This window comes from Balearica regulorum, chromosome 1, assembly GCF_011004875.1.
Source record: "Balearica regulorum gibbericeps isolate bBalReg1 chromosome 1, bBalReg1.pri, whole genome shotgun sequence".
Taxonomy (NCBI): Eukaryota; Metazoa; Chordata; class Aves; order Gruiformes; family Gruidae; genus Balearica; species Balearica regulorum.
Window position 1 is genome coordinate 97,853,575 of NC_046184.1, and position 27,887 is coordinate 97,881,461.

The 27,887-nt window shown below is 44.2% G+C and overlaps 1 protein-coding gene across 2 annotated transcripts; it reads left to right on the forward strand.

The window, feature by feature from the left end:
• Positions 1-298: 298 nt before the first annotated feature.
• On the forward strand, positions 299-11,217 carry C1H3orf52 (chromosome 1 C3orf52 homolog). Of its 2 annotated transcripts, none has more exons than XM_075767942.1 (7): positions 299-630; positions 1,898-2,116; positions 5,087-5,210; positions 5,810-5,943; positions 6,819-6,889; positions 8,753-8,952; positions 9,926-11,217. In XM_075767942.1, coding segments are annotated over exons 1-7 (810 nt in total). In that variant the 5' UTR covers positions 299-570; the 3' UTR covers positions 9,928-11,217. The 2 variants fall into 2 exon arrangements, with proteins under 2 accessions (XP_075624057.1, XP_075624067.1); XM_075767952.1 differs by lacking the exon at positions 299-630 and adding an exon at positions 637-1,062.
• The last annotated feature ends 16,670 nt before the right edge of the window (positions 11,218-27,887 follow it).

Sequence of the window (27,887 nt, forward strand, 5' to 3'; positions counted from 1 at the left end):
TTTGTACCTCGGAGTTTCCTCTTTTTGTAAAGCTGAGCCTAACTTGCCCGTTTAACTAAAGTAGGCATTTAAGGGCACTAGTTTCTCTTCCTTATATTGAAACCAGAGATGTCTTCACTATGCAAGAAAACAGTTTTCCTGCTGTTCTGTTTTAGATAAAAGCCTAGGCCAGAAAGTTCAGATCATTTCTCTACTTCCCGTTGTCTTCAAGAGTTTCTTGGCTTCGTGAGTCAGAAGGGTCAGTTAGTTCACATGCAAGAAAGGCACCAACTGCAGACCTTAGATCACTCAAACGAAAGAAACTCAATGCTTTGTAAGGAGCTCCTTCACAGATGTAAATAAAAAAGGACTTTGGCTTTTGCAGGGTGAGATCCATAATCATTAACTTGTTTGACTTGGCAGAACTGTTTTGGTTTCAGGCAATTCAGTAGGAAGGTAAGGTCTGTTACTGTGAGTGGAAATGAAATAAATGAAGCTCATCTCCAGCAGGAGTACTGAGAACCAGCAGGTAAAGGCTTTTCTCGTAAAGATGTCCCAGGTAAAATCTTGTGGATACAGACACGCATTTTGATGACTGCTCAGCTTCATCCTCAGTCCTCCGCAGTTTTAAGGATTCTCCAGAACCAAAAGGTGGGATATGCAATTTGTATTTCTTTTTATTTGCTCAGTGAAACCAAGATGTGTGCTCAGCTTCTTGGAGTGCTTTTGCCTGGATGGTTGTGACATGACATCAGGAATCTGAACCCCGGGGACTGCTCCAGGCATCAGCAGCCAGATGAGTTGCACAAAAAGAAAAAAGGAGGGGGAAGCATCCTCAGCTTTTGGCAGGAAAAAGAAGCAGCAGTGCTGTGAGTGGATACTCAGCCAGCAGAGGAGGGAGTTGGAGAAAGAGGCTTTGTCTCCCTCCTAATGCGTGATCCTCTCTGTGCTGGGACAAGCGAGTGACCAGAGTGCAGTTACCGGCTGCCGGCCCAACCCTTTTAATCCAGAGGGGAGAGAGGTGCTCTGTGGGGAGGAAGGAGAAACATGAGGATGGAGTCAGAATAGGAGAACTGAGAGAAGGTAGGGTGAAGGGTACTGGGGAGGTGGGGGGAGGAAGGCTGCAGTAAGTTGTTACGAGTGACTCCGAGTCGCACGGGAGAGTTCATGTGGGAAGCTAGAGCAGATCAGACCACATGTCAACTTATACAATGATTTGCGTTGTGTAAAAGCATGCCCTGTAGAGCATCGGCTGAAATTGAAGGCCATCTTCCTCAAACAGATTTGTCTTTCTGGTTTTTTTTACATGGAAGCAGCTTCTCAGGTTTAGGTTGCATAGTATGTGAATAGACCTCTAAGTGGTTCTTTAACACCAAACATGGTTTTTAAGCTGCGTAACAGCTGGAGAGAGGACAATTCACAGCACAGAGATCAGTGGTGTTCATTTCTTTATTGACTGTACAGGGAGACTAAAACTCAAAGAGCTGATGTAGGTTATAAGTTCCCTTCACAGCCTAACCAAACCACAAGCTATGTGGTCCTTTACTCAGTTTGTGCTCTTTAGAACCATATCTCTTTGATTAGCTGTATTGATAACAGCAATAGTGTTTTACTGTTTCAGCTGATAGCAGCAGGGAAAGCGATCTGGTTCCTTTCAAAATTGCCTCAGCAAATGACAACATTGCTGAAGGTTTAGTCACTTGCTTGTCAAGGGCTGGTACAGTAGACAAACTGGAAAACCTAGTATTGCGCAGCTGAGGGCTGCAGTTCTGGCGACCTTGATACTTCCCTGCCTCCTGTTTCTCTGTAGCTAGTGGAGATGACGTTATTTGTGCTTCCAAGGAATTCCCCTTATTTATCAGTGTTTTGAGATCAGTCCTGTGAAAACCATCCCAACTCTCCCTTTTATTGCCTCCAGCCTCACACTAGAGCTGCTACTGACCATAACTGCAGCCGAAACCAGAAGGAAATGAGTTGGCTCCGTGCTTGCTTCAGAGACAGAGGTCCTCATGCAGAGACAGAAGCTATGAAAAGGCAAAGCTCTGGTCAGGACCACGAGATTATCGAATTACAAGAAGATAATGTGGAGGAAAGTGAGGCTAATCATGACAAGCCTCTAAATGCTCAAACAAGAAAGGTAGGAATTTCACTTGCTCATCTGATGCCCGCTGTTGGGGAAAATACCACGCAGCGAGAGAAATTAACTTTGCTGGAACATCATGTAGGAGTGGTTTAATTTGTTGTTTGAGGGATAGGGAAAGGTTATTCAACTTGAAAGAAAAAGCTGAAAAACTGTTAAACATATTTCTTTTCTTCTTCTCAATGAAGTATTCTAATATTGGAGTGGGGTTTTAAGCTTTTTTTTATTTTTTGTGCTTCGTTGTTTGTTAACTTTAACTCGGGAAATGAAGTTGTAATTGGTACTCTGTGTTTTGCTTTCTCTTTTCATGTGCTGTCAGTGGGATTGGGCTCAAAGCCAGAAAGGAGAAAAGTTGAAACCCATATTAAAACCAGGCTTTCTTTCAGAACAAATTAATCAGAAAACAGCGCTGCCAAAACAAGAATAGGATGTCCTGAAACAGATTATGCTGGATTCTCTCTCTTTTTATCTTTGAGCAAATTGCAGTTGGTAACAATTACGAATTTGTATGAACAGTGCGCCCCAAAGCCTCAGTTCAGACCAGCACGTGAGTCCTGAGGAAGGTCGCTCCCAGCGTTTAGCTTAAAGCTATGGAACAGACTAACGCTGGCAGAGGAGTAATATGTACTCGCAGGTGACTGTCGTACAACGCTTTTCATTACTTAAGAGCAAAGGGAATATCTACGGCAGAGCTGAGGTGTTTCCCACTTTTCTGTAAGGAGGGTCGAGCCCTCCCGAGAGCTCGGCTGTATTATTAGCTGTCGTCACCCCACTCCTCCCTTCCTGCTCCTGGCTGAGCAACAGGGACTGCTTCTTCCTGCTTATCGTATCTGAGGGATGATTCATTCACTGGCTAGGGAAAAAAAAAATAATTACTTGACTATATCAGGGGCCAGTTACTTCTCCTCCAGCCTGGTAAGCTGAATCAGCTTGTTGCAGGGTCAGGCAAATTCTAGGGAGGTGCAAAGAGGAACAGGAGATGGTGGATGAGAGGCAGGGGTGAGCTAGATCCGCTTGGCTATCTTGAGAAACGTTACCCTTAAGTTTCTGTTTAGCCTTCCTTTTCCCAGAATTGAGTTTTCATCTGGGGTCTGTTTCTGCTGATTCTGGCAATTGGCTTCCTATCCTACAGGGACTGCTGGAAAATTATCGTGCCCTGCTTCATGCTCATGTGGCAGGTTAATCAGGAGAACTGCCCTGCCCAACGGGGAGAGATTTTGTCTGCTGCTGCTGCTCCCCCCAGCAGTCCTGTGATCTGTGTGGGCAATGTCCAGAGGCGTTGGCCCAGCTGGTAGGGAATAGTCGGGGAGCTGAATGTTTGCTTGAGGTCCAGCCGGTTTGCTGTGCGAGATTAAGAATTACACTTTTGTGACGGTATGAATATGTGGCTCAATCGAAACTTGGGCCTGATAGCTCTCTTAATGGATATTACTATGTTTGATTTCACAGTTGTACTCTAGGTAGTAGTTACTGGCTTTTTTTTTCTTTTTTTTCAGATACAAAACAATATGCTAGTGTCAAGTATTAAATTGAAGCTTCATTCTTCTAAAACATTTTAAAAATCAAATAAAATCTATGTATGTAAGCATGATCACACCTGAAAGCATGCTGTAAGTGAAAACACATTCAGGTTTTGCCCAAAGTTCTGCGTGCAGGGGTGCCTGCAGAGAGCACTTTCCCTTTTTCCGCCCCTACTCCTGGAGAAATGATTCTTGTAAGATCTCTCTGTGGCTGTCTGTTTTCTCTCCCTGTTCATTTGCCACCTCCAAAGAAGCCTTAGGCCAGCTGGTGGATGTCAGTTAAATTCAGTGAACGGCTTTCTATTACGCTGGGCTCTTAGAAAGTTCAAAGAGTAAAGGGAAAGTAACACGGGTTAGTGCCTCCAGCTAGCAGCTGGTTCCTGCCAACCAGCACGTGTGTGGCCCAGACAAACCACAGCGTGTGCTTTTCCTCGCCTGGTACTGATGGCAAAAAGGACATGGAGTTTACAGCTGGGTTTATGGTGGATGGGGAGGAGGAGGAGCAAATGCAAAGGCATCATGGTCTACTGTCTTAGGAATTCACGCCCTTCCTTCGGTCTTTTGCCTGTGGAATAAAATAGTTGGAAGGTTTTTTAACTTGTCTTGCTATGTCACCTAAGCTTTTTTTTTAATATTAGTAATGCTGGGGTAACTAATAAAATACTAACTTCTGCCATGGTCTTAAATCTTATTAAAAATTAAATGAAAGGCAGGTATTATCCTTGCACACATGCACAATTTCTTTGGAGAGAGTTTCCTCGTGATCTCCTAGAACAGGTGAGATTTGTAATAAACTTTGTTAAATGTTCTCAATAGCCTTCAAATTTCGAATCTTCTGAAGAAAAAGGGAGTCAGCTGTAAAAGTCTCAATTATTTTACAGTGTTCTTTAATGCAATAGTATCTAATGAATAACAGTCCACTTGCTTTGAGTGCTGGCATCCAGGAGCTATGCAGACTGACATCATCAGCGTAGCAGAGGGATGGATGATTTTGGAAATTCCTTCCCAGACACCTTTTTGGTTGGGAGAGATGGCAAACATTAAAAGGACAGCTTGTGGAACATACAAGTCAAATAAGGACAGCTTGTGGAACATGCAAGTCAAATCTATGTAGTTTAAAAAAAAAGTTGGAAGCCATGAAAGCACTTTTGTAGCACATTAGCTTTATGGGCAATTCAGGAATTGGAAATTCTGCACAAATTGGGAATGATACGGCTCTTTCAAGTAATAGCCTGCCTGTGAATATCCCTTGCCTTCTGCAGGTCTGTGTTCCCACTTGCAGCAGTACTTAAGGGTGGGAACCCCTGGTGTAGGGTATTGCTTACCAACGAGACTCTCCCATCTATGTGGGGTTTTGTGTTTCTAAATGTTACAGTAGATACGTGCTTAATTTTTCTGTTTCCTGCCTTATTTCATTAACCAACATGCCCCTTTCTTTTGTAACTAGGAGAGAGATTACTGGAAATCATGTGGGAATGTAGTTTTCTGGAAGTGTAAACTATGGATGGTTATAACTACAATTTTTCTAGTACTCTTCCTGGTCATTCTCATCAGCCTAATTCTTTATTCTAGTAAGTATCTCACTCTCGGTTTGTCCTCTAACGAAAGTGTACAATATGTACAATCTAATCTAACATGAATTGACCAGTAGCATCTTTTAAACTCCTGTAAACTGCTGAAGGGACCAGGACACTGACTGCAGAGGGTGGTGTGTTGAGTAGTGGATGTGAACACTTTTATTTTAGCAGGCAGCAAGCAACTCGTATCTTGATCAGATGGCAATTCCAGTTTGCATCTAAGCGAGAAAATGTTACAAGAAGAGAGTTGGGGATGAGGATGGAAATGATGCTTGTACCATTGAAACAAGTGTAATGGATGACTTACATCCCCTTGTGTGGTGTCAGTGCCTGTCAGGCTCCCAAAGCAGCTGACTTTTGCTAATGAGGGTCGGTGATTGATTTCTATGTGCTGTCACTTTTCTTCGGGTGACTTGCACTTTTTTTTCCTGTCCCTCCCAGTCAGTCATTACCTAGGTGATGAGAAAGCCACCCCAGAGAAAGCCAAGAGGTTGTGTGGTTTGGTGGTTTTTGTTGTTGTGTGTCGTTCCCCGCACCATACTTTTGCTAACTGGAAATTTTCCCTCCCCTTTCTATCTCTTTTTGAATATTAGATGTTTACACAGATGAGGATGACTATTGGGATCCCGATGCACTGCTAAATAGTGGAAATTGTCGCAATTTTTCAGGAACATTGGAGTTAATGTGTGGTCTCCCACACCTTTTCTCTGAAGACATTACTAAGAGGGTATGTGTTGATGTTTTTCTTGGCAAAACTTGATTCTACTTGTAATATAAATTCAGTTTCTGAATAAGTTTCTGTTTCTCTATGTAGCATAAAATAAGTTTCTGTTTCTCTATGTAGCAATGTGGTCATTTGCAAGTCCATAAAAAATTCTGAGTTGTACTTTTACTAGTATAATATTAAGTGCTGATCTAGAAAAAAGAATTGTCTGCTTTTAAGCACACAAGAAGTTTACATTGATTTTAAAAAAAAAAAAGCACCTGAATTTTTTCCCCAAATTTGAGCAATGGTTGGGACACCTTTTTCATAGAATCATTGAACAATTTAGGTTAGGAGGGGTCTGTGAAGGTCGTCTAAACCAAATGCTGGCTAAAAATCCTGTGAGTTGCACTCTCCTGTGAGTACACAATGACAGCCTGGGTTTATAGCTGCCATTTCCATTGAGCCATCGCAGCTCATTCAGGGCTGAAATAAGGCCAGCAGGCACAGCAGTGCTGATTTAGACTCCCTGTGGAAAGGGAGTCTCAGCAGAGAGACCCTTCCCTCTACCAAGTAGGGGTAGAAGAGCTTTTTGGTACTAATAAAAACCCAAGCCAAACATCAGCAACATGAGCACATACTTTTAGCTCACCCTGAATGCCTCCATTGTGTTAAGGTAATCTGTGCGTTTGAGTGATTACTATATTAACTTGTCTGTCAAGCTTAAAGGGATTGTGTGAACCTTTTCCAGGGCAGATATTTGCTGATATTTGACCTTCAGCAGCTGTGTTTGTGCCCCTTAAAACACTTGTAGGAATGATTTGCTGTACTTTCTTTTATGGGGAAAAGAGAGAGTGAATGGAAGAAATATTTCTTTCTTTTTCTTTTTTCTCTCCAAGTTAACAGATGTCTACAGTTCATCTCCAGCTCTAGGACGCTACTTTAGGTCAGCTCAGGTGGTTTATTTCAGGTAAGCAATTTCTGTCACCAAAATTATCTGAAAATTCCAGACTTTTGATGAGACATACATGTGCCTATGTAAATATACACAACATTTAAATCTGAAAAATAGGTTGTTTGGGAGAAAGTTATGTGTATAGGTAGTGAAAACCGGTTGAATCATCCTCTGATGTAAATGGCAAGTGCTGCTGGTAATATATAATGACTAATATTTTGTTGCTGTTAAGTATCATCTCTGTGATACATAAGTGCAGCCCTTATAAACATATTTAAGAATATTTATTAATAGGAAAATGAACTGCTGGAACCACTTGAGATTGACATGGTTTAAATAGCCTTAAATAAATAAAACAGGGTTGATAGGGAGGGGAGAACTGTTTTGTTCCCAAAAGAGCTAAAGGCAACAGGGGCATACAAGTTGTGAGAGCCAAATCAGTAATATTGCATTGCTGGTTTGTTTGTACCGCTTTTGCCCCTCGCTTTATTTTGGACAACAGGAGGGGAAAAAAAGCAGCAGCATGTTGGAGAGACTGGTGGAACAGGAATGAGAGGGAGAGCAGGTGGCAGAGTGAAGGCTAGGCTAGCCTGGGTGGGAGACGCTTACGTGTGAAGGAGAAGCTCGGCCACCGAAGGCTGGTGGACCCAGAGGGGTAGCAGTGGTGGGAGGAAGGGGAAAAGCATCCAGGCCTGCCTTCTTCAGGCTGGAACACAGGGAGGATCTTACTCTAGGCAGAAACTGGCACTGGAGGAAGGCTAAGAGATTTATTGTGTTTGAGACTGAAGTTTTAATTTATGGAGATACCGTAGATTTACAACGGGAGGCAGGCTAAGCAGCAGAGGGAAAAGTGGGGCTGGAAAGATCAGCTGCGTGTGGTCCTGCCATGGGAAGATAGCAGAGAGGCAAGGGAAGGCAGCCAGAGAGCTTCCCCAAGGACTTCTGAAAAAGCACTGTTACAAAAGGGATTAGAAAGACAGGAGAAAATCAAGGGAAGTAGATTTGCAAAGTCCCAAGGCCCTTGAGAGAGCAAGGACAGAGGAAGAGTCCCCTTGGGCTTGCGGCAAGGGGCAGTCCTGAGGGCACTTTGGGGAACGTGCTCCCCTGCACCGCCAGCCTTGGGCACGCCAGCTCTGTTCAATAAGGGAGCTGTAGCTCCTTAACCTTACGAGTAAAAATTATCATTTAGACCATCAAGCACAAAGCTGTAGTTCTGCATACATATTGACTAGCTGATGTCTCTCTCTGCCTCTTCATATATGCGTGTGACTCTGTGTCTTTGTCTCTCTCTGTGTCTCCTTTTCTTTTCTCCCATCCAACTACTTTTTTGATGTTTTAAATTCTGTGAGTACAAAATGTAACTGTCAAATTGTAGTCAGTGGATTTGGTAGACCACAAACAATGAAATCTCCAGAGACGGACTGCAGTTTGGTGGTTTGCATAATTCTCTGCAGAGCTGAGTTAGGAGCACAGCTGGGTGGCCCCAGGTACTGCTAGCAGGAGAGCAAATCTTTCTGCAGGTTCTCAGCTAACCTATGCATGAGATATCGCAGCATGTCTTATTGTTAGGTACTTGTGAAGTACAAGTGCCGAAAATCTCACCCCATTAGGACATGTGTCCAATTGCCCTTTATGCATTTGAAAAAATCTCGGGTTGATTTCAGGTATGTGCCTAGTTTCTGTTAATGTCAAGAGCTGCTCTGAGAAGGGAGGGGGAGGGAGGAAACTGCAACTTTTGATGGCAGTTTTATTTTATAATGCTTTTCTTTAGAACAACTTTAAAAAAAATCCATGCCAACTTTGATATGAAAAGTCAGTCTTCTCAAAAAAGAAAAGATCCAGTGGGGACTTGAATTCACACTTGATGTTGTTTTTCAGTAATGAAAGCTCCACCGTATTTTATCAGCTAGAGTTTTCTGTACCGCCAGCAGCAGAGGGGTTTATGGAAAACATGATGAACTCAGATTTTATAAGGAACGTTTTACGTCAAAATATTTATGATGAAGAAGATACTTTCACTCATGGGACATCTGAATGTGATAGGTTAAAGCTTGACCCGACTTCTCTCACGTTAACGTGTAAGTGCTGTACCTTAGAGAAACTGTTTCTTTACAAAGAGCAGAAGTATTTTCTTGGAAGGAGGGAAATCCTTCTGGCAAGATGTTGAGGTTTGTTAGTAAATATATTTTGCACAGCAGTATTAAGAAAATTGTAAAATATTCAGTTTTCAAGAAAGTCTTGCTATGCTTAGCATATAACCTGGGATTCACTGTTTGGTCCTCTGATGAGAAAGGGAGTAGTGATGAGACTGGTTAGCTGCAGACTCCAACCAAAGAGGTTTCAGATCACCTCTTGCATTCTATTTGTACAAAGAAAATCTTCTTGTGTGTGTGTACCATAACAGGGAGCCAAATAATGAAATATGTTTCTCCTTATTGTATCTTCATATTTGAATGCGTATAAAACAAATTTTAATCCAAGTAAAACAGGATAAGTGATTTGGGACTCAACATCTGATTTTTTCACAGTCAAGGATGAAAAAGACTCCTAATTTTTGTCTTTTCAGAGTTTTTTGGGAAAATTTATTATGCACAGAGATGTCTTTTAGAGGAACCAAATATTCTCTCTTCCAGGTTTTCTAGGTAGTGATTCCAATGACTGCCAGTGACTAGGTAGTGATTCCAATGTATTTAGATTTGTCTTGATTGAAACGTCAGCATAAAAATCCTATGAGCTTTGCGGTTTTACTAAAAACATTGAATAGAGCTGCTTACCCCCACTCCCTATGTGCTTTCAGAGTAATTCTAGGCTAACACATCACCATACAGTCTATATAAGTAAAATGTGCAATTAACTCATATTGATTTCTCTTGGTAGTCTTGTCAAGGGACGAGACAGCAACAAGTCATGAGTTCCAATTCTCAGTATGATTTTGTTCCTTATATATTGACAGGATTAATAGAAAATGCAGTGTAAAAGGTACAGGAAAGAATATGCTGAAACACCTAAAGTTTCATTTTAATCTTAATTATGTACTGTTTTACCTTTCAGAGAAATGATGAAAAGACTCCTCATCTTCCTCACTGCCTAGAAGAGATGGGCTTCTCCTGTCTGTTAGTAATCCCAGGGTAGGGAGCTATTCGTTAGGTAGAAACACTTCTACAGGTGATGTCCTGTAAATACTGTCTGTGATACAGTATCATAAATGGAAAATGTGGTATATCTAAACAGTGTTATTCCTATAACACCGCTACCTCCTTCTTTATTGTTGTCCTGATATCTCAAAAACCCATTTTACTCTTCTGAAAATCATGCATCTTGTCTGATGCATGCTCTATTGACTTTGAAACCTCTGCTTTGTCTTGCCTTGTGATTGAATCTGGATCCCTTGCATGGCCTTTAAAAGCAGTCTTGCACATGGCTCCTTTTTTCTTCTCTTGTCTCATTCAAAATTATCTGCACAGCTTCATCCTTAATGGTCACTTCCACCCATGCTCATGACTGTTAGTTTTTTTTCCCTGCTAACTTCATATGCCACGTTTCCCTGTTGTTCTTTCTTCATAAAACAGTCTGAAAACTTAAATATTCTGTCTATTTTCTTTAATTACATGCAAGACCTTTGCACTAGCTTCTACAGTGAGCTTCAGCTCTCATCATTCCCTTGTTCATCCTACAGTCTTCCTGCTCTATTTTTCTCTTCTGTAATGTGAAATAGAAATGAAGAAACATCAGGAAGAAACATGTCTTGTTCACTAATGCATCTGAATACAACAGTAATCTTTCAATGGTCAAAATTAGCCATGTGCTTTAATAATTAGCTACTGGTACTAGTGAACAGACAGCTATTTGACCTGCATTTGTAAATTCAGAGAGGAACTAGTCTATATTCTTAATTATAGCCCCTGTCCCAGCAGTGGGGATAAAAACAAACAAATGCAAGATATTTGCCTTAATAAGGCAGCAAGTAGTTGTTTTTATTGACAAGAGATCAGATGAGATGGACCAGTGCTAAGAAGAAGGTGCTGAAGCAGACCGTATAGTCCAGCATGGCATGAGAGTTATAGCCAGTAACTGGCTATAATATGAAAATGAAAAATTAAGCATTATCTTTACACGTAATGGAATGGATTCACTACCGTGTTAGTGAAGTATAGCTTGTCATTTTTTGTAGCCAGTATAAATGTTAGTACTGTTGGATAGAGAAATTTATTTTACACAACCTTTTGTATTGTGAAAAATACCTTATGGGAAATTGTGTTTCTCTTTTTCTAATGTTATTAGTTTATTTAAGAAGTAATCTGACAATTTTACTGTGCATTAAATTATTTATTGTTAGTCTTAAAGTGATTGCTTTCATTCTTTAGCAGCTCCAGTCTTTCAGCTGTTTGAGTTGGAAAATAACCATCGGAATTCTAAATGCTGAGAGTTTATGAAGTGTCTGTCTGACAGAGCCATACACTCAAAACCGTATTTGTAGTTGCTTGAGTTTTAATGGAGCTTGGGAAACAGCCTGGACCAAATTAATGGTTCACATAGCTCTCATATTTGTGGCTAATTCTGACCCCATCTTGATTTGTAAGATGTAGTGTTGGCTGTAAGAGCCATAATTTCTCCTGATGCAATGTTCTATGCAGCATACAACTACAGCAGATATTCCTTCGGAGTCTTACATTGGGGAAGGATAAAATTCGTGGTTTGTGCGGTTTGTCCCAAAAGCAGCAGGCTATGAAAATACCAGCAGTGAAGAAATAATTTGCCTTTGAGATGCTGCTTGATTTTACTGCTCTTACTAAGACGACTGAACCTGCCCTTGAACACTTATCTTGATTCTGTTTCTAAGAACTGAAAAATAATATACTGATTATGCTTCTTTATGGTGACACCCCTATGTGCATAAGGAGTTGACAAAAAAAAGGAGCCAAGCACCCATTTTTTTCCAGCCATCCTCCTCTGCCCTAGTACCTTTACCTCAGCAATTCACAGGAAAGGAGGTGGTGGAGTTGTAGCAAGATGTTGTGATATTCAACAGAAAATGTCTGACTTTACAGTCCACCTCCGGCCAAGCTTTGAACTCTCATTGAAGAGAATATCAAAAACTGACAAAAAGTGGTTTCTAGTTTTGTATCTTTGAGGTAAATTGATCAAGTAAAAGAAAATAACCAAGTACATTAATTATGACTTCTTCTATTAGGGATAGAGCAGTGAGCAAACACATTATTTCATCAGGTTAGATATTTTGTGGAAATGCTTAAGGTTAATTTTAATAGAAGGAGTGTAGGTAATACTTTAATGACTGAGGCAACTTGAGATAGTGTTAAAAAGGAAGAGAAAAGATAATTCTGGTAATTCAGCTTGTGGAGTGTACAACCAGCCCTTTAAAATCCCACGGCAGGCAGTTATCTGTGTCGGCACAGCAGCCAGTACAAATTTTGGGCTGATCCAGCTGCCTGTCAGTGCAGCGGTACCTGCAGAGCGCTGCCTGCACCGTGCTGCATGCAAGCATTCACCTGTGGGACTGCCCCAGGCACCGAAACTGTGGGTGGGAATCGCGAAGGCTCTACACCGTGAAGCCAGGGCTGCAGCCAGCCATCACATACAAAGGAATATTTAAAAGCAGGAAAACTGTTCGATGTTTTCTTCAAAATTGTTTTATTACAAAAATGGAGGGAGCAGAAAAACACGCTTAGGTAAGAACACAGGCACATAATCACCTTATGAGCTCTGGTGAACAGTTGTGTAACTGGTTTCAGTCCTATGCACGTGCCCGGAGATGCTGCCTGCAGAGGGGTGATGGGCTATGGGGGGGGTTCTGTCCTGGCATTGCAGAGTCGAACCTGACACTCCTGCAGGAGTGAGCTGGAAGCGCTGCGTCATGAAGGAAACACCTGGGAATCTGCTGAGAGGTGTGTAGTTACTGCCTGTGCAGCATTGGTTTTCATAGTCTTCTAAATGGCTGGAATTTTTGTTTGGCATGCAGTTTGTTGCTTTTTAAATTTTTTCTTTAACTTAAAATTTTTATTTAATTCCAACTTCATTAAGACTTCACTCTAAGATAAGTAGTACTACATTAAAGGGTGGGGCAGGGGCAGTTTGAGAAATGAGTTATTTATCTGTTTAGCCTGGAGAAGAGAAGACTGGGAGGAGATCTCATCAATTCTTATAAATATTGAAAGGATGGATGTCAAGGTGACTCTTTTCAATGGTGCCCAGCAACAGGACAAGAGGGCACGAACTGGAACACAGGAAGTTACGTCTGAACGTGGGGAAAAACTTTTTCACTGTGAGGGTGACCGAGCACTGGAACAGGCTGCCCAGAGAGGTTGTGGAGTCTCCTTCTCTGGAGATATTCAAAACCCACCTGGACACCATCCTGTGCAACCTGCTGTAGGTGATCCTGCTCGAGCCAGAGGGGTTGGACTAGATGATCTCCAGAGGCCCCTTCCAACACCTACCATTCTGTGATCTACATTGTATAATGGTATATATCAAGCAGGCCAGAGAAACTTTGGAAAAGAGTAAGTCCATCTAACACAGGGTCTATGCTTTCATTTAAAAAACAATCCCCTCCAAACAAACAAAAAACCCAACAACAGGGGGTGTTGTTGTTACTGCATTTTTGAGATTTCTATCAGTAGTTCTATAAGACCATTCTTTAAAAATAGGTCCTGTAAAAGTCCAGAAAAAAGTGCAGCCTCAGTTGCTTCTAGTAATGAAGCACCCGATTTTCTATAGAGAAAGATTGTCTTACAATGGCAGTTGCTCCTGATTCCTCTAGTTTAATTGTCAAGTCCTGTACTCTATCCACATCTCATTCTCTGATCATGTTTTCATTGACAGATTTGTCTCATTGGTAATGACTGGCAGATGTGTCCTAATGAGTAAGCTTGGTAACAAGAGACAGGTGTTTGTTTGAAGACCTGACACCAGAGGTAGGATGGTTAGCAAGGCTGCATACTGCTGGCTTAAACATTCAAGTAAAAGAGTGTCCCTTTCTAAGTCATCAAGACATAATCATAGTCACTGTGCTCTTCAGCGCTGGCAATATTTTCCTTCCTCTTGGGCACGTTGACAAGTGCATATTCTGTCTGATTATTGCTGTTAATCACAGACGTTTTACGTTTTACATCGTGGTTAACAGTAGAGTACCACAGTTCTCTAGAATTCATGGAATCTTTTTCAGCAAAATATTCCTGGGGAGAGGAGAGAGAGAGAGAGGCTTCACCATGATTATACCCTGAAGAAGTTTGCAACATGAACAAATCTGGTATAGCCTTGTGTGCTCATGCAGTGATGTTGACCAACATATATAGCACTGAGAACGGTTTGTATTTCCCTACTGTAGAGGCCATGGCTGGACACCAGAAGCACCTCAAAACACGTGCACGCCTGGTGTGTGTGGGTGGAGGGTGGAGGCCTGACTCTTGTCCTGAGGTTGGCACTGCTCAGTGATAGGTTATGTGATAAAAAGCTCATCACCACGCACACAAGGGAGCACAGCGATGCAATGGCAGGTGAGGGAGCCCAAATCATGCCCTGCCCTCACTCCCCTCAGGGCTGTCCCAGGAAAGCCATCATCCTGGTGGGGCCAGGGTGACATCTACCCAATGAGTGAATGGGAGCAGCTCTCCAGATCACGGTACAGATGAGGCTGGAGGGGGCTTGCTAAAGGTGTGGGGCATGTTATGGTGCATATGAGGTGAGAGCATTTGAGGTTTGCACAGGACTTAATGTGGGATGTTTAGAGGAGGAACTAAAGGGAGGGGTCAGGGTGATTTGCTGTGTGAAAAGCATAGGAAAACAGAGGAATAAAGGGAGGGCCAGGGGAGTTGCAGCCAGCTGCCAGAGAGACGTTGGGTCTGGGAGTCAAATAAGACTCCAAGTGCGTGTGTGCATTTGTGCAGGAGACACGCTGTCCTGGAAGGGGCACTGGCCTTATGGGAGATGTGGCAATGGCTTACCCCCTCCTTGGCGGCCTTCATCTAATGCTCTCCTTGAAAACAGAGGGAGGAGAAGGAAGAGCCATTAATGAAGGAGGAGGTAAGATTGTGTGGGTAAACGCCTTTCCAACTCTGTTTAGACTTGTCTTCCTTTTACCTCATGAAGGTGTTTGCTAATAGGTTGTGGGCGACTGTGCATATAAATAGGTAGCAGGATGACTCATTAAATCTGAAGGGATGGTGTGAACTGATTAAATACTCGGAGCCAGAAGTTAAAAAAATTGTTTTCCCTGATGCTCTTGATTTGAACCCACTGGATAATAAAGCCAGTGAGTAAATATGGGCTTTGTAGTGGCATCCTCTATCGTCTGCAGTAGCAGCAGTATTTTAAGTGGGTGTTGATGAGTTCACGCTGACATTTGTAGCTACCTTTCATACTCTGTAAGTGGAACAGTGGTCTCTGCTCCATGGGTAAATAAACCCAAAGGGTTTTCTTTTATTTTTCAAAGCTAGAAGTGAGAAATAGTTGTTAGAACCTAATTCCTGCAGAATCTGTCTCAGATTTTCCTAGCTTATATAATTCATTTCATCAGTTTGGACTCTGCTTGGTGTTGAAGGATCTCCTGACCTTGAGGACACTTCACTGAAAGTAATTACTTAGTTTTGAGTTGAGGCTTGGTAAAATTTTGAAATTCCGGAAGTTTTAAGGAGCAGAGCAACAAGGGTAGACTTGCTTAAGAAAAGGAATTCCTCAACTATCTGCAGGGGTATGGCGCTCTCCTCCCCTAGTCGCTATTGCAAAGAATTGGGAGGGCAGCAGCACTTCTCCTAATGTGCCTGGATACGAGAATAGGTAGGGTCTTTATTTTCATGAGTGACTGGCTCCAAAGCCACTGGAAGTGAAGCCTGGAGCACCTCTTGTCCCTTCCAACCTATAGGTCTACCCAAGCCTTACTCATAGCCATGATTTCCAGAATGCTCTCAGTCTACAAGTTTTGTAAAACTGTTATCATTTACTTTCTCTTAACAGTGAGGAGACTGAAGCACAGAGGTGGAGTGATTTGTCACACGCACTGATGGTGCAGAAGTGACCACAAAGATTCTTGAGATTTTGTTTTAGTCTTTCATTATTCACAGGCCAGGTTTGATACTCGGAAAGGCCAGCTCTCCTATTGCACTAACAACCCTCCCAGGACTGTCTTCAAATGACACTCTGGGGCTTTTACTTGGGACCAAAAAACTCTCAAAACCAGACAGCTACTTGGCAGGTTCCCCATTACAGTTCCACCCCCTTCTCTTCTCTTCTCCCACAGTCCACCCCACGCTCACATGTACAAACGATGAGCTCATTTAATCACAACCTTTTCTGTCATCTTGCTCACTTCAAATTTTTCTGCCAAACACCCACATATCTGCTGGGCACTGACTTTTGTTTTACTGATGTCATCTTTATAAAAAAATCCAAACAACCAGGCTGGGCTGCTCAATGGCAGGGCTTTGTTCTGTCATACATAGGGCTTCTGGTGACGGTTTGGCATTGGTGATTGAAGAGGCAACTTCACTCACCCTCTGCTAAAATGAGCTATTTGCAAGGCAGAGGTAGCAAACTACAGGTACTCAGCTGCCTCTTGGAGCCCAGCGTATTAACACAAACAAACGAGTACGGGAGACTGTGGCGTGCATTGGTTGAGAAATGGCTGCTCACCCCTTGCCTCTAGGATGATGAGTTTGAGCAGAGGAGCAGGGCATACACCAAGTTATATAGTAACCTCTCAAATTACCTTGGGGTGCCATGCCAGAGCTCCTGAATCTAATCCCAAAGCAGGGAAGCAAGAGGGACTGGGCAATGTGTTTATCATGCCAGACTTTCCTGTGTGTCCTCTCCTGCAGTGCAACCATTTGATCTATTGTGGCTTATAGGAAATTAAATGTTCAACCTGACAGTGCGTGCTGTTTTGGTTTGTGGGTTTTTTTTCCCCCTTTTCTTCCTTCTAAAGGCAGTGGCACATTGGAAAGGGAAACCTTATTCTGTTCCAACAGAGACTTAGCCGTTCATTGAGACATTTGCTTTTTTTTTTACAATGGAAATATTAACCAAAAACCTTTTAAGCCTCCAAGTATTAAATCTCCCTTTGTCTTTCAACTGAAGGCTTCTTTTATTACTAAAGCTGGTTGGTGATAGTCCAGTTAAATGGCTTTTTATTAGAAGACATGATGCTGAAACTGAACCTTTCTGTGGAAACGTGTCAGTTTTGATTAAACTGTGGGCAAGAGAGGTTATGCTGGCTACCAGAAAGCTGAGGAGAGAAGGGAAGGAGGAGGAGGAGGAGAGAGAAGCACCCCTGCAGTCATAAATTGCCCAGTGTCTGGGGACACTCATCTAGGACATGATCACGAGGTGACCGTTTGATTCGAGGCAGTGTTACACTCAGCCTCAAATTACAGGTGAGCACTGTGGTCTGTTCGGCCATTGGCTGCCCGAGAGAGGGGCCGCGTATCGTTATTATAGTTTATGTACATACATTTATTTGGTACATAGGCTTAAACTGATGTTTTTCTGCATCCCAAGCAAATAACTCAAAAATGAGCTTTTTGTCTCTCCTGTGGGAATGTGATGGACATCTTGTCTTTATGAAACATGGATGTTTTGGACTAAATTGCCCTGGAAAGCATCAAAAACATTAATTTTAGTCATTACCTCGCTGGTACTTGGTGGATGGCTGTAGGTCTGCGCTGCGGAGAGAGGGAGAAAACACATGTAATTGTCATCCTTTGGTACAGCAACAGGACACAAGGACTTTCTGCAGCACAGGATTTACTCAGACTTAGCTACAGACTGAACACAGGCAGCGCAGAAGCAGGAGCTGGCGTGACATTAGTTGGTGAAAGGGTTGAATCTCTGAGTGATAAAAAAATCTGATGGCTTTTCAAGATTGATCTTTTCTCTAACTTAACATGGACTTACATCATGCAGCGCTGTTCATCTACCTTAATAATACCTAGATGTGCAACCTTGTTGGGGTTTTTGCGTGGTTGGTTTTTGGTTTTTTGGGATTTTCTTAACTGAAATCGGTTTTATGTGTCTCTTAGAAATGGCTATTCTTGCTTGCTTGCTCTCTGGCTGTATTTCAGCTTTATGGTGAATGCAGCCTTAATTCTGCCTGGGATTGCAGAGGCACTATGTGATGTGCCACGTGCCCGAGTGTGCACTGGGTGTTTGTGCACGTAGGCTCGGACTTTTCTGGAAATTTGTCTGTCTGTCCTACAAGCATCTAAATGGCAGGGGGTTGTTACTTGCATCATCTTTTCTCTCAGGTTTATTTTTATCTGCCTAGCTGGTTCTTGTTATGAGGTTGATTGAACTACTGGTTGGTCCTGTAAAATTTCAGAGCTGAGCTTTCACTTTTGCCTAAGACGATGGGGTTTTTAAGTGTACTTGTTTTTGCAACCTGACTGAAGGAAAGACGTCAGTCTCTCAATATTGCTTTAAAGCTGCTATCTTAGAGAACTTGCAGTGTTTTAAAACATTACCGTGCTGCCTTGACACTGCTCTGAAGTTGCCAATGTACATGACTAACAAGAAGCTGTTCCTCCCTAAGCAAATACTGCAACTTGTGAAAGTGCTAAAAGTGTTATACCGTCCCTATGTGAATGATTTTCCCCAGTGATGGAAAAGGTAGCAGTCTGAATCGAAACCAAGACCTCATCATTCACGTGAACACATGTGATCCTGGCTACTATGTGAGTCTTCCCTATTTGCATATTTAATATACAGAAACTATTTTATTAGGAGAATACCTCATACAGATGAGTATTTAGAAAAAGTCCTAAACTGGGCTTGTATATGGGGAACAGAGGCTGACATGTGACTAAATGCAGGGCGTGCTGTGTTGGCAGCCCCCTTCCTCCTGCAGCCCTCCACCTCATTTGCAGGGGATGAAGCAGGGGTGTAGCACGGGCACCCCACAGGATGGGTGCTGCCCCGCTGCAGTTCAGGAGCTTGCAAACCTGCAGGTCTGGCTGTGATATGCCATGACCAAGTTTGCCATCACAGGAGGCAGCTCTGTGGCGGTGGCCAATGCACCCGTGGCTTAGGAGGCTGGAGGGGATGGCTGCCCCCTTGTGCTGCATCATTCCAGAAACAAAAACAGAAGCTCCAAATAATCACACGTGGTGGGGCAGCAAGAGGGCAGGTACCCCCCACTGGATGCAAGGAGGTTTTCCCTGTCCACAATGCAAAATGCCTGGCTATGGCTGCTGCCCACAGCCATGCCCGTGCCCACCAGCTGCCTCTGCAGCAATGCTGGGTGCTGGCGGAGGGCTCCCCCATGCTCCCACCCATGCCATGCCACACCACTCCCAAGGTGCTCAAGGAGCCGCTTTACTTACTTTCCTTGTGGGAGTACCTTTTCCTCCTGATGGGGATACGCACTTTCCACCTAGGGTATGGAAATAAGGGTGGTCAGGTTAGGTCTGGTGCTGGTTAGTCCTTGCTCCCCACCACCAGACCCTGGGCGCCTGCGGTAGCATAGGGAGACCCCTCTTTTCGGACGAGACACTTTATGTAGCTTCTCTGCCTCTGTCCTCTCAGCCTTTCCCTCATCCTGGCCGGGAGGCAGCCCCTGGCAGGCACCGAACCCTGCCTTGGGAGCTGCGGGAGCAGGAGCTGCCCCAGGGGAGAGGCACAAACCATGGGTGCGCAAATGCAGGGATGGTAGGGAGAAGCTGGCAGCTGATGGCAGGTGTTACGGCATTTAGGTGTTCCTCTGGAGTACAGCCTCTGTCTCCCTGGGGAGCCTGGCAGTAGCTCAGCACAGTTTGTGGTTTTGAGGAGCAATCGACTTTTCTGGGCTCGTCTGTATTAAAGACCTCCAGATGGGTGAGTGATCAGTAAATACTGTGAAAAGATATGACAGAACCAACCTCATTTCCCCCCTCCCAAATTATTCTCATCAATCTATGCACTGGTGTGTCGGTGAAAATCAAGAGAAACACGGTGACTGTGCAACACAAACTGCGAACCTGCAGGTGAGTGCAAGGCTAGCAGACAGGGCAGTTCCTGACACTTCTAATCTCCAGCAGCAAATAAACTTCACTGTTTCAAGCAGAAGACTATACTTCCAGGCTTAAATACTGAAATTATTTGGCAAATTTAAGATCCTTTAAATTACGTCTCGACTGCTCTGTTACCAAGCTGTTTGATAATAAAAGCAAGGCTCACTGAAGTGTGTACTAGTGCTTATAGTTTACAATTTTGTGTTTGTAAAATGCCTGTAGAGTAATATACAAACATTTTACAATGTGGTATTGATATTTATATGTTAGATTTACTCATATAATAAAAACGTACTAAGGGACTGCGAAGCTGCCAAGTTGTATGAAGATGGGAAATGTGCCCAACTTGCCAGTGGAGGTGCGTTATGAGTCAGTCCCAAATTGCATATTTGCATAGTTGCATATTCTTTTTCTTTCCCAGGACTGGAGGTAAATAGATGTTGTCACCGTTCTTTGTTGCTGTTGATACTTTCCTTGCTAAATGTGTGCTCTTAGATCTTGGTTATTTCATATACTACCCAAGTTCAGCAATTAGCATGAAATAATTTCTTTCTGCATATGCCCCAGTGTTCTTATCAGAGTAGCAGAAATTTTCACAAATATTAGTGAACATCCTGACTTCCCATTTAGTGGGAGAATATAAATCACTTTTATTACAGCTGGGCATAAAGATAAAGCTAATTCTGCCTCATTCCAGGTGGCCTACCTGGTTGTCTTTGAATTCTATATAGCATTTTGCCGACACCAAGCATAAACTTCTCTAGCTTAGGTGGGGATGCCAGTGTGAAAGCTTCACATAATTTGGCCCTAGAAGTCCTATGAGATACATTTTAAATAAAATATGTATGTATATTCATGATACACATAATTAACATAAGGAGTGTATCATAACTGTCAGATAACATGAATTTAAGTATTTTTGTTTTCTGATCATCTATTTATTCTACTTTTTCTTGTTTGTATTCAATTGGCTTCTGATTTTTTTAGTCCCTTGCTCAGAAGGAAAGGTTGTTGGGCTTGGATAGCTCTTCTCCTGAACCATCAAAAGATAAATAGCATAAGTTCCTGTAGCAAATCAGACCTATAAACTGCTGCAGAACCCTTAGATGAAGTCATCTTGTTTAGTCAATAATGTGTAATCCTTTGGGAAAATGTCGCATGGCTTAAGAATTGAAAGCATTTCTCAGCAGCTGCATTCAGCTGCCAGAACCAGGACAATACTACAGATGTGCTGGCTCCTTTGAGGCAGGCGCCCAGGAGTTAGAGGAGGAGACCCAACTTCCCTATGGTTGGAGGGTTTTTTGGAGGCAACTATAAGTAGAGATTTAGCAGTGAAAATGCTGGGAAATAGTTCTGGCCAGCAATCTCAAAAGAGGAGAAATGTGACGCAACTATTAAAATAAAAACAAAAGCAGAATTAATTTTCTTTGTTTCTGTAGTTTCACTTTGATGTCTGCAGAGCAGCCGTATGAGCTGTTGTACAGGTTCCAGCGGCTGTCATGCTCAGGAAGTGGTTAAGCCAAATATAGAAGCGCCACTGAAAGAGTAAGCACTCTGAGAAGGGACTTGGAGATATATAGGAAGAAGAAAAGAGAGTCGAGAAACTAAATACAGAGGAGGCAGTGGGGTCTGTGGATAAACGGTGGGGCCTGAAATCGTTCAGCTCCAGGTCGTTCTCCCAGTAGCTGCAGTATCAAGTCACGTGCTATTAAGAGCTCAAGTTTGTGTTAGGTCCATTTTGCACACCTGAAGGTAAGGTTGCCTTCGGTCTGATATCACTTCAAACACATTTGCCAAAGGGGCAAGAGACAAGGTGGTGGACGATGCCCTTTCTGTCCCCAAAGGGGGACTTCCTGGGTGGAGGTAGCAGGACGCTGCTGGTATGGTCACACACGCATCCACCGAGCCACCTTTGTAAGGGGTGATGCCAGCTTCCCCTGCTGTCAGAAATACGACGCTCCTCTGATCTGCTGTGGGACGTGACAGCACTAGCTTGCAAGAGAGAGGACTTTAGTGGGGAGCTACTGCAGCTGTTGTCTTCATCTAATGTGTTCTCCCTCAACAAGAGGTTACTGGTCCAGAAATAATTTTGCTCCTACTTAGCTCCTCAAGCCAACCACTTCTAACACAAAACTGCCAATCCCTAAAAAACCTCATCCGACTAGGAGAAAAAGCATCATCTTTGTTCTGTGGCTGGCTCCTTGACTAAGAAAGCCCAACAGCCCATCACTTCAGCGTGCTGTAGTTCCTGCTAATGCTGTAATTGCTCCTGCATCCTTCCCCGCCTGGACTCTATTAGCTGTGGCTGATCTTCACCTACTCATGGGCTGATTCATCTCAAGCTGATGAAAATTGCCTACTGGCCTCAATGGAATGATAATTTGGGGTTATTTCTTCCACCTGGCTGCTGGTTTTCCCAAGGTTGTAAACAATCCCCCACCTGCAGGTGCCCATCTACTTCCCCCCCCCAGATCTAGTTAAAGCTACTCAGGAGCAACACTGATAGCTGGATGCTGTGGCTGCATGAGGAATTTGAGTTTATAACAATATAAGCTGAGAATGCAGAACAAAATGCTTTGTGAGGATTTTTGGAGGTGGCTACATGGCTGGTGTCTAAGACAAGAAACAGGAGCGCTTTGGGGGAACCTTAGCGCAATCGCTGTGGATCTGATCCTGCAGCAGTACCAAGCACCTTCAGGAATGCAGGATCAGGTTGGCGTGGATGGGCTGACTGCTATGAGATACGTACAAACTCTCATGCTGCAACCTGAGCTTTTCTTTTAGCCTGACCACGAGCCTGCCCTGTGCTGTGGAGCAGAGGAGCCCTTCCTAGCTGATCCTCAGTCTCTGCCTCTCACGCTGCCTGGTGAGCAGCGGTGGCCGGGACTGGACCTCCGCAGTGTGCCAGAGCTTTACCGCAGTGCTGAGTCACTGCACAGGAATGACAGGTTTTTGGAAAAAGAAAAAAAAAAAAAAAAAGAAAAGCCAAAAACCCCCCCTCGTCATTTCTCCATCCCTCTGAACTTTTGCAAGGTCTGTGATTTTTCAGAAAGACCCAGTTTTATCAGCAATGAGGTGGCTATGACTGAGGAGTGATGTGCTACGCAAAACTCACGGTGACCTCTCTCTGCTAATCAATGGGAGATGGAGCAAAATGGGTTGCAGTTGCTCTCTGTCCTGCAAGGGCAGCTAGTTAACGCTCTCCCTGTGTTACCTCTCCTGGTGCTGGGCTGTCACAGAAGAGCTCTCGAAAGTGAGGAAAGCAGGGTGTGGAGCTGCATGGGCACAGGCTGCAGCACGGTTCCATGCTGGTGCCGCCTTTTACAGCAGTGGACCTTCCTCCCCTCCCCTTGGATGGGCAATATGGGCTTCACAGCTCTGTCAACAGCTAGCGGGGAAAAAATTGCTTTAGGAATATCTACTGATGGTGTCCTGATTCCTGTTTCTGAAAGCAGTCAGAAATGTTTTCAAAAGCAGCAGGTGTCCACCGGCTTCACATGGATTTTGTTGGCCTTGACTCAAACTGCGTCTGAGAGCAAGGTTTCATGCTTTGGGGACTTTTACCCTTTCCCTCAAGGCCAGGTAAAGTGGTCATGCCTTAGACCTCTGACCACAGACCTGCAGGAAGGTGAGGGATGCAATCTCTTTGGAAACAAGCAGAACACTTAATTTTGGCAATCGAGTGCCTCATCTGAGCTCCTTAGTACCAACTAAGCAGTCAGGGTAAAGTATTCAGAGGTTGCCTGACTTTTTCTTTGATCTACCGAGAAGACAATGGGAAAGAGAAGGGGATTTTTCCTTTCTGTGGGCCTTCAAGGAAATCATCTGTCCACACAGTGGTTTTTTTGGTTGCTTCTATAAGGAGAGGTGTTAGTGGAGAGCCCTGATGACCATCCCTTGGCAGTACAAAGGCACAGAGCAAGAGCTAGGACAGTATTTAGCAGAAGCAAGGCTGTGACATGGATACCCGGCAGAGCAATGGCCAGAGGGGCCAGGTGAACCTCTAAGCGTAGTTTTTGTGCCTGGAAACTCAGAGCAGATGACAAGTAGTCTCTGGTCCTTGTGTTCCTTACCTGTAACACCCTTCCCAGCTTCAGCAGGCTCAGTGCTGGGAGCCGCCTCCCTAAAAAATATCCTGAGGCAATACTCTTCGACATAATAAGATTTATACCGTTCAACTTAATTTGCTTGCTAAATTACCTTTGTTTAATCAAGAGACTCCTTGCAGTGCCTTACATGGTCTCCTAAGGCTAATTCATTGCAGGTATCATTTGTTCCTATTTTTAATAAAATCACTCTCTTAGCCCTCTTGTTTAGTAATTAAATATAAAATGGTATTGAACCTACCTTATTTTTGGTAGGCAGTTTCCCATGCTTCTGCTGGATCTCTGCACCCTTGAGTAGCCAATTTTGGAGTGGTTTCCCTGCCGTCTGACTTGTTTTCTGTACTGGCTGTGCTACAGAATGAAACTCAGTGACCAAAGAGGCTCGTTATCTCTCGCATCCTAAGTGTACGCAGCACCCAGATATTGTGCACCTAAAAAAAACCCCAACCTAAAGCCTCCACCACAGACAGGCACTGACGACTGGGGGTGGGAGAGGAAGAGTGGAGGAATGGATGAGTGACGTGGCTTCCTGGGGCACGGGGGCCAGCAAGGGCGTGCTGGTGCTTGTGGCTTCCATGAAGAGACTAGTGGTTTGCAGCATGGACTCCCTCTAGGATCCCTCAACTGAAATAGCAACTTAGGGTGCTCTTGGCAGTAGGAAACCGCATGCCTGGCCATCTTGCTCTTCTGAGAAATGGTGTGACAAACTGAGTGGTAAAACCCAAACCCTTCAACCCCAGCAAAGCACAGCCTTTGCTACTGAAGCTTTTCAATGCAATCTGGTTTTGCTTCCTCCTCTCCTTTTTGTCTTTTTTATCGCCTTTTCTTCCTCCTGAGCTACTAGGAAAAAGAAAAATAGAACCAGAAATACAATTTGCAGGGCTGATGGTTGAAGGAATATGTTTTAACTCCCACGTTGTAATTGTGGTACATTGCTAGGAAAAAAAAAAATCTCTGTAAGACTTCAGATGTTTGCAGCAATTTCACCAAAACAGAGGTGAGAAGTTACAGGCAGTTAACTGGACAGTTTCACAGCATGCGCTGTCCCCTGGTAACACGTGGTTTTGCAGATAGAGGCACTCCACCACGAGCTGGGTCTCAGCTAAGCAGCCCCCCTCCTTTGTTTCTCTTTTGCACTTGCTAGGTAGTCCCACACCAGATTCCAGCTCCAGCAGCTGTAATTTGCAGACCTTTACTGCAGCCGATGGCAGTGCAGTAGCAAAGGGAGGGAGCCCAGTTTGGGAAGAGATCACAGATCAAGTATTTCGAAGTCAAACACGACTCAGGATAAACAGATGTGGCTGCGTATAAACTACCCTTGCGCCATCTGATCTAAACCTTGTGCATAAATGTGATGCTTTGTCTGTAACCCTGCCTGAACGAGCATCACCTGGTCCTGCAGCATCCCTTAGCTACTGGCTGTGGGTCCTGCTGCAGCCTGCCCCGATGCAGCGACACAGGTTGGATTGTGCATCAGTAGATGCAGCTACTGTCCTTACCCCAGGGTACCGCAGCTCTCCAAATCCAGCCGAGATGTGGAGGGGTTTGCTATATGTAGGCATTATTTATGGGCACATTATAAAGTGTTAGTTCAATTGTGTTTGACAAGCTGCTTCCTGATAGTGGTACCTGCTCCTGGTCCTGATGGACCAACCTCCAAAAGTCACTAAAATTCAGCAGTGGATGAAACCATCTCTATCTCTTTTGCTCTGTTTACAGGCAGTGCCTTGCCAGGCGGCACTGAATGCTGCTGACAAGGTAGGCAGCTACCCGCTTGTTAACTTGGGTTTGGATGGTTGAAGAAACAAGGGTTTAGACTGATTGCAAGAGCAGAACCTACAATTGTGCTGGAGTAGCTCTGATCAGCAACATATTCCAGAAGTTTAGTTATGTGATTTATCAAAAGCATTAGTCACTTTCTAATGACTGGGCTCTGTGGAAATGCCATTTAGTTAGTGACTGTGTGCAATTAATACTTGTATATCCTTTTTTGGTTTACTGGGAACTGGAGTGGCCATCCTAGTGCAGCAGACAGGAAGGGAAGAATGTGAATCACTGTTTTTCAAGTAACGGTTGCAAAACTATTTTCTGCCTAATTTATTCCCAGACTTTCACTGTGCTTTGGAAAGTGCCTGAAGCTTGGGCGTTACGTGCGGGTCTCAGAAATGAAGCTGCCATGCAACTGAAGCAGGACAGCATGAGGTCTGACTGACAAGCAAAGAGGAGGTCTGTAATCCACCAAAAGTCTATGTAAAGACAAGTGGATCAGGAAATGTCTGAATAAATGGACTTAAAGATAGATTCACAAAACTGAAATAAGTGGTGGGGTTAATGACTGGACCTCATGTTCCTGCCTTATGTTTAAAATAATGAATCAACTACTGATGTTTGCTGGTCCGTGGAGGAAGGGGGTGGGTCAGAAAGAAATGCTGCAGCAGTCAGATGTGCATGGAAGACACACACCTGCCTGGGTTGGGAGGTGGGGCCCCCACGCCTGGGGTCCCTGCAGCATCAGGAGCTGTCAGGGGAGAGGCAGAGCCTGGAAGGAGCAGCCAGCATATGCAGCTCTTTATCACCAGTGTGTTGGGTTTGCGTGGCAAGGTTTTGGTAGTGGGGGGGCTACAGGGGTGGCTTCTGTGAGAAGCTGCTAGAAGCTTCCCCTGTGTCTGACAGAGCCAATGCCAGCCGGCTCCAAGACAGACCCACCGCTGGCCAAGGCCAAGCCAATCAGCGCCTCTGGGATAACATATTTAAGAAAGAGAAAAAAACAGCTGGAGAGAGCTTTTGCAGCCAGAGAGAGGAGTGAGAAGATGTAAGAAACTCTGCAGACACCAAGGTCAGTGCAGAAGGAGGGGAGGAGGTGCTCCAGGCGCCGGAGCAGAGATCCCCTGCAGCCCGTGGTGAAGACCATGGTGAAGCAGGCTGTTCCCCTGCAGCCCATGGAGGAAGGATGAGGGGGTGTAGAGATTCCACCTGCAGCCCGTGGAGGACCCCATGCCAGAGCAGGTGGAGACACCTGAAGGAGGCTGTGACCCCGTGGGAAGCCCACGCTGGAGCAAGCTCCTGGCAGGACCTGTGGATCCATGGAGAGAGGAGCCCAGGCCAGAGCAGGTTTGCTGACAGGACTTGTGACCCTGTGGGGGACCCACGCTGGAGCAGTTTGCTCCTGAAGGTCTGCACCCCGTGGAGGAGACTCACGTTGGAGAAGGCCGTGAAGGACTGTCTCCCGTGAGAGGGATCCCACGCTGGAGCAGGGGAACGATGAGAGGAGTCCTCCCCCTGAGGATGAAGAAGCGGCAGAAACAACGTGTGATGAACTGACCGTAACCCCCACTCCCCGTCCCCCTGTGCCGCTGAGGGGGGCGGAGGTTGAAGCCAGGAGTGAAGTTGAGCCCGGGAAGATGGGAGGGGTGGGGGGAGGTGTTTTAAGATTTGGTTTTATTTCTCATTCCTCTACTCTGCTTTGCTTAGTAATAAATAAGATGAATTCCCTCTCTAAGTTCGGTCTGTTTTGCTCGTGATGATAATTAGTGAGTGATCTCTCCCTGTCCTTGACCCACAAGCTTTTTGTTGCACCTTTTCTCCCCTGTCTAGTGAAGTAGTGGAGTGATAGAGTGGCTCTGGTGGGCACCTGGCCCCCAGCCAGGGTCAACCCACCACAACTAGGTAGGGCATGGTGTAAACGATTTAAAGTCAACACATTTTTCCAGCCGCAACAGCCATCTCTATCCTTTGCCTGGCTGTTGCTAAGACTGAAGGTTTGGTCTTTATTGAAAGGTGTTTGCTCTAGCAGCACCCACATTTTCAGGGTTGTTTGGAAAAGCTTTTGGAACATGACAATGTTTCTGGCAGAAAATAAAATGGTTAAAACTGACAAGGACATTTCCTATGAATAGAAAAATACACCAACTGAGC

Coding starts and splice junctions, on each gene's coding strand:
- C1H3orf52 (XM_075767942.1), top strand. CDS start 571: ATGACTGCTCAGCTTCATCCTCAGTCCTCCGCAGTTTTAAGGATTCTC. Junction 2,117..5,086: donor TAAATGCTCAAACAAGAAAG/GTAGGAATTTCA, acceptor TTTTGTAACTAG/GAGAGAGATTACTGGAAATC. Junction 5,211..5,809: donor CAGCCTAATTCTTTATTCTA/GTAAGTATCTCA, acceptor TTTGAATATTAG/ATGTTTACACAGATGAGGAT.